At 36.1% G+C, this 6,587-nt stretch overlaps 3 protein-coding genes across 3 annotated transcripts; all 3 read right to left on the bottom strand.

The window, feature by feature from the left end:
• Positions 1-1,703: 1,703 nt before the first annotated feature.
• On the bottom strand, positions 1,704-3,008 carry LOC145679323 (uncharacterized). Its single transcript, XM_081749908.1, has one exon. It carries the CDS (start codon positions 3,006-3,008, stop codon positions 1,704-1,706), a length of 1,305 nt encoding a protein of 434 aa, XP_081606034.1.
• A 157-nt stretch (positions 3,009-3,165) lies between these two features.
• LOC145679322 (uncharacterized) lies at positions 3,166-4,014 on the bottom strand. Its single transcript, XM_081749907.1, has one exon. The coding sequence runs from the start codon at positions 4,012-4,014 to the stop codon at positions 3,166-3,168; it is 849 nt and encodes a 282-aa protein (XP_081606033.1).
• A 200-nt stretch (positions 4,015-4,214) lies between these two features.
• LOC145679321 (uncharacterized) lies at positions 4,215-5,210 on the bottom strand. The gene has a single exon (XM_081749905.1). The coding sequence runs from the start codon at positions 5,208-5,210 to the stop codon at positions 4,215-4,217; it is 996 nt and encodes a 331-aa protein (XP_081606031.1).
• Positions 5,211-6,587: the final 1,377 nt, after the last annotated feature.

Raw genomic sequence — 6,587 nt, 5'->3', positions numbered from 1 at the left:
ATATATATGGGTTGTAATTACAATAATTTGGAATCGCTAGCAGTATACAGAACGCTTTACTGACTAACTACGAGACTTTACGTTACGTTATTGCCCTACTTCCTTGTGAGTGAATTTTAATTCCTCTGACTTGGGGCATAGATCTTGACATTTTGATACACTGCAGTTGCTTATAAACAGGGGTAAAAGTGGCCCGGAAAATGTGAGGGGACACCAGCTGGATAAGGAAGAAACAACCGCTGTCTTTTTGTTTTCCATTTTTTATTCATGACAACTTGACAACGAAAACAAATTCTTTTCACTTTTCTCAGGCTTGTGACCGACCTTGGCTTTCTTTAAGTTTCAATAAAATTAACACATTTTTCCTATTATTCAATATTCCTCTGTGAGGAAAATAATTGGAACGTAGGTAAAGAGTCTAAGTCCTAAAAGTAACCTAATTGAAATGTATTTAGAAAATAATGAAACATTTAGCAGAATCGGAAAGTTTTGGATCTTGTGCTTCAGCTGCTACGTCCTGATCAGCACTGTACACTTCACCTTCACCACTGTGTGTCGACTGCTTTCAACGTGTCCAAAATGTTGGTACCATGAACTCTTGGATACCGATTCTCCTGCAGCGTCTCGACGTGCCATACATCCCGTGAAATCTGAAGATGTTCTTCCAGAAGAAATCCATGATTTGATATGTCTGAGGGAAGAAGTCTTTTAGTGGAAGCCCGACACACTTGAGGAGCACAAGAGAGGGGATATGCTCCACTGTGAGAAGTGATCTGGTTTATGTGAAAATGTCGTTCATCTCACTAAAGCATCTCTGATAATCAGCAGCACTCGTTATGAGTGTGGACACTGCAGCTTTCTGCTGCTTAAGACTTTCGGGCGGTAGAGTAGGCTTCTCTTTGAACTTTGGGAAGGAATGCACTGACTTTTGTTCTGGAATATGGACTTTCTTGCACAGTCTACCAATTTCGTCCACTCCATACCGAATTGAAATTGCATGCCAGGTTGTAGTGTCGAAAACCTTTATGGTCTGCAGAAGTATCTCGTAATTATTTTTGTTTCTATCTCTCACTGTAGATCCCGAAGAACCATGGGATGCTGTCATTCTTTCTGCTAGGTTATCTGACAGTGAACGATAAAACTGTTCACTTTTTATCTCCAAGTGGTCCTAACTTTGTACAGTTCGATCCAGTAGAATTCTTGTTTGTGAACTGTATTATTTTGAACACAAAGTTCGTTGCACAATATACTATTTATTATATTGTAAACACACAACTAAATACAATAATTGCTATGCATACGCAACTACACACTATGCAGTCACACACACCACGTTGACACTTATAAAAAACTATCAATCATCCAGCGTTTCCAGATACAAAACAAAAGAATAATGAAATGCGGCCGAGCATACCACCCACCTTGAAATATCATTTCAACACCACATATTATTCTACACATTTCTCTACAATACACATTCTACATATTATTCTTCATTAAATGGAAGAGGAGAATTTTTTACAATTGGTCGTTTTAATAGTAACAGTTGCTAGTTTGCTAGTTTTAATAGTAACAGTTCTAATAATGTTATCTACACCAGGATGAACAGCAACTACTCTTGCTAAATTCCAATGTTGAGGAGATGTCTTATCTTCCTTCACTAATACTAAATCATTGACCTTGATATTCGCATGTTTACACCACTACTTTGGCCTTTGTTGCAGCCGAGACAAATATTCTGTTTCCCAACGGTTCCAAAAATGTTGGACCAATTTTTGAGTTAATTGCCAGCGTGACAAATGATTGATTTTTAATTCACACAAATTTGGTTCAGGTATTGCTACTAGTGCATCGTGAATTAATAAATGACCAGGCGTTAATACCTGATAGTCATTAGGATCAGAAGATAGAGCAATTAGTGGTCTAGAATTTAAACATGCTTCAATCTGACACAAAACTGTATACATTTCTTCAAATGTGAGCATAGTGTTATCAACTACACGTCTCAAGTGGTAGTTGACAGACTTTACACCAGCTTCCCATATGCCTCCAAAGTGAGGTGAGGATGATGGATTAAAATGCCAATTTATAGATTGCATACTCAGGTAATTACATACAGACTCTATTGAATCACCATTCGTTACAAGTTTCAGTAAGGAATTTAATTCTCTGTTTGCACCTATGAAATTGGAACCACAATCACTGTAAATATCAGTAGGTCTTCCCCTTCTAGATATAAAACGTTTCAAAGCTGCAATAAATGACTCTGTTGAAGCATCACTTACCAATTCTAAATGGATTGCTTTGACACTGAAACAAATGAAGAGTGCTACGTAACCTTTGATCAATTTTGAATTTCGACTTTTCATATTTTTTAACATTAGTGGACCAGCATAATCTAAACCGCAATGCAAAAATGGACGAGTTGATGTTACTCTACCAACAGGAAGTTGACCCATTAACTGAGATGCTCTTACACTTGACTGTTTGTGACATATTACACAAGTTTTTACAATTTTTCTTACAAAGTCACGACCACCAATAATCCAAAAATTTTGTTGCAAAACAGATAAAAGTAACTGTGAACCGGCATGAAGATGCTTTATATGTTCAGATTTTACAAGAAGTTCTGTAATTCTAACATGTTTTGGAAGTAAGATAGGATATTTGAAATCATATGTTACACTAACATTTTGCAAACGACCTCCAACTCTCATCCAATCATTTTCATCAAGAAATGGATTTAAACACAATAGTTTGCTATTATAAGGCAGAGGTTTTTTCATACGTAAGTACTTTATCTCAAGTGGATATTCAGATTCTTGAGCTTGTTTTATCCAATGCATTAATGCATTTGACAACTCCTTCGTAGTTAATGGTCCACTACATTTTAACTCATGTTTACTTTTGCTATTCCAAATAAATCTTTTACACCAAGCAGTAACACGAACTAACCTAGATAATGATGAAAATTTATCTACTATTGCACAGCCAACCTTAATGTGCATGTTAACAGTTACAGATTTTTGCTCACATTGAACAGAATCTAGATTTTTGCAATTAATATTTACAATAGGTAACTTTGATTCCATCAACCACTTTGGCCCATTCCACCATAGTGAATAAGTCTCTAATTGTGACGTATTCAAACTATGAGAACTACAATCAGCTGGGTTGTCTTTGCTCGATGTGTGCGCCCAATTTAATAAAAATTGATTGTTGGATCTCAGATACCCGGTTAGATACAAATGTTTTCCATTTACTCGGACACGAAGAAAGCCATGCTAACACAATAGTAGAATCTGTGTAACAGACAACCTGTTCAAACTTGATTAACATTGCCTTAATGACCGTATTGACTAATCTACATAACAATACTGCAGCACACAATTCTAACCTAGGTATTGATATTTGATTTATAGGGGCAACTTTGGTCTTTGCAGCAATCAGGTATACTTGCACATTTCCAGATGTATCTATACAACGTACATATGCTACTGCAGCATACGCCTTTTCACTAGCATCTGAGAACCCAATTAGATCATATTTTACAATATTTTTAGAAGGAACATACCTTTTGATGTTAATCTGTATCAATAATGGCAATTCCTGACAATATATTTCCCACGAGCGAGAAATATCATTCGGAAGTACGTCATCCCATTCAATTTTTAATTTCCATAATGATTGTAGCAACAATTTTGCAACAATGGATGCTGGAGATAACCAACCAAGCGGATCATACAATTTTGCAATATCAGATAGTAACATTCGTTTTGTCATTACTGACTCATAAGAGGGAACAACAATAGAAAACGAAAATGAATCACTTGATGGATTCCACTGTATACCTAAAGCTTTTACATTATAATCTTCATTAAAACAAATTAACGATTGAGTTTCTCTTAAGTGAGAAGGTATACTATTTAGCACATTCATGTCGTTGGTAGACCATTTTCTTAATTCGAAACCACCTTTGTGTAATAATGCTGTTAATTCTGAGTACACTGCCATTGCCTCACTACTATCAGCCACACCTGAAACTAAATTATCAACAAAGAAATCGTTCGTGACTAATTCTGTAGCTCTGGGATTACAATGACCTTCATCTACAGCTAAACACTTTACAGCCAGATATGGAGCCGAACTGGTTCCATAAGTAGCAGTTAACAGTCTAAAATCACTAATAGGTTGGTCAACTGTTTCTCTCCACACTATTCTCTGATTCTCTGGTAATCAGAATCAGTTTGATCTACCTCAACTTGTCTGTACATTTTTGCTATATCAGCACACATTGCAATTGGATGAGTTCTGAACCTTAATATTAATGGGATAATATCATCTTGTAATTTTGGACCTACCATTAAGTTGTCATTGAGAGATACTCCACTGCTAGTTTTAGCACTACCATCAAATACAACCCGCAATTTAGTGGTAGATCTACTTTCATTTAAGACGCAATGATGCGGCAGATAATAAGATTCAGATACAAGCTTATCAAGTTCTACATCAGGAATTTTTTCCATGTGACCTAAGTCTAAGTACTCCTTCATGAAATCATAATATTGTTTACATAAATCAGGATCTTTCTGTAAATTACGTTCCATCTGGCATAGTCGCTTTACTTCTGTTTCCCATGATACACCTAGAGGTTCAACATTTTCTTTAAAAGGCAATTTTATAATATATTTGCCATCAACATCACGTTTGTAAGTTTCAGCAAAATACTGCTCACATGTTTGCTCTTCAAGGGATAAATGTTGTACAGTTGGCAACTCTTCTACTTCCCAGAATCTTTGCAATGTTTTATTGATATCAACAGAAACAAAATATGACTGTACAATTGATGTGTTATTCGTTAAGTTAATCTGACCACACAATATCCAACCTAACACCGTTTCAATGGCAGACGGAGCTCCATTCGTACCTACGTGTCTCTCACTGAGCAACAATAATGGGAAAACATCAGCACCTAACAACACATCAATAGGGCCGCTTTTATTAAACTGTGGATAAGCTAAGTTTACTTGTTTCACAATTTCCCAATTACCTATATTTTGAATAGTTACTCTGGGTAAGTTACTTGTGATTCTTGGGACTACTATTGCTTTAGTATGAATATTATTATTACTGTACAATGACTGAAAACACAAATCAACTATTGCATGAGAATATCCAATGTAAGAACCAGTAACACCTGATATGCTCATGTTTCCTTTCTCTTTGTTTATGCGTAATTTCTGGATGCAACGTTCAGTTACAAACGACAATTCACTACCACAATCGATAAAAGCACGAAACTGTATCAACTTATTTGCATTATCTTTGATATTTATGACAGCAGTGGAGAACAACACCTGATGAATTAATTTTTGATTTATAGAATAAGAACAATTTACATGATCTACTTTATCCTTTTCTTCGAAATGCAATAAAGTATGATGTTTTTTGTTGCAAGTGTGGCAACCCTGCTTCACATTACAGAAAGCGAATTCTTTTTCACAAAACTATGCCTATCATTCACTGACATATTTATGAACTTTTGACACTTATATAGCTTGTGGTTATTTTTACTCATGATACACGACACAATTGGACTTGAATGATGCATTAACGTGTTGCCTTTTTTGTTTGTTTCTAAAGCAGACGTGTCTGCCGGTGCCCTTGCACTCACTGCAGCTAATGCTTTGGCACGTTGTAATATGAACTCTTTCAGCTGGTCGAAAGTTAGTTGTTCGTTTTTCTTCAATGAAAGCTCGAATTGTTTTCTGGTGTTCTTATCTAGCTTCTCACCCACATGGTAAATTAAAATCACATCCCAATGTTCCACTGGAAGGCCCAAGGATTTAAGTTCACACACACATTGAAAACTATTGTCAACCAATCTTCGTAGCACACATGATGACTCATTCTTCACAGCCGGTTGAGTAATGAACTTGTTCAAAATATGATTTGCTAGCTCTCTCACATCTACATATCTTGATTTAAGTAACTCCCATGCTACTTTATAGTTATCATCAGATATGGAAATAGACTGCAACAATACAGCAGGCCCTCCTGATACTGCTGTCTTCAATACTGCAACTTTTGAGCATTTCCTAACCGATTGTTATTATGAACAGCAGCAAGAAATATCACGAAACGATAGCCAATCCTGCACTCTACCACAAAATGTAGGAAGTTCTAAGTCTGGCAACTTCACATCTGTGCACTGTTTATTAGATGTATTTACCTGCTCAGTATTAGGTGACTGCATATTGTACAAAATTTCTAAGATAGAGTCCAACTTATTTTGCACTTCATTAAATTCTCCGTCATATGTTGCAAACTCACTTTCACCACCCACAGAAATGAACTTTGTAATGAGCTCTGTGCAATCGCCATGTAATTGCGTAGCACGTTCAGTGTACAGCTTGATATTGAAGTTAGGCTTGTCTTTATTCGCGATCACTTTGTGAGTCAACCTTGTTATTTCACGTTTAAGTACAGTTTGCTTACCTATGAGCTCTTCCATTGCTATAATTGTGCACCACTTTGACAATGCACTACAAAATGAAAATACTGCGCCACAAGTTCGCAAACCACGC

This window comes from Thermobia domestica, chromosome 2 (genome assembly GCF_964235325.1).
Source record: "Thermobia domestica chromosome 2, izTheDome1.hap1.1, whole genome shotgun sequence".
NCBI classification, from domain to species: domain Eukaryota; kingdom Metazoa; phylum Arthropoda; class Insecta; order Zygentoma; family Lepismatidae; genus Thermobia; species Thermobia domestica.
The sequence above is the reverse complement of the archived record's forward strand: the minus strand, read 5'-3'. Positions and strand labels throughout refer to the sequence as shown.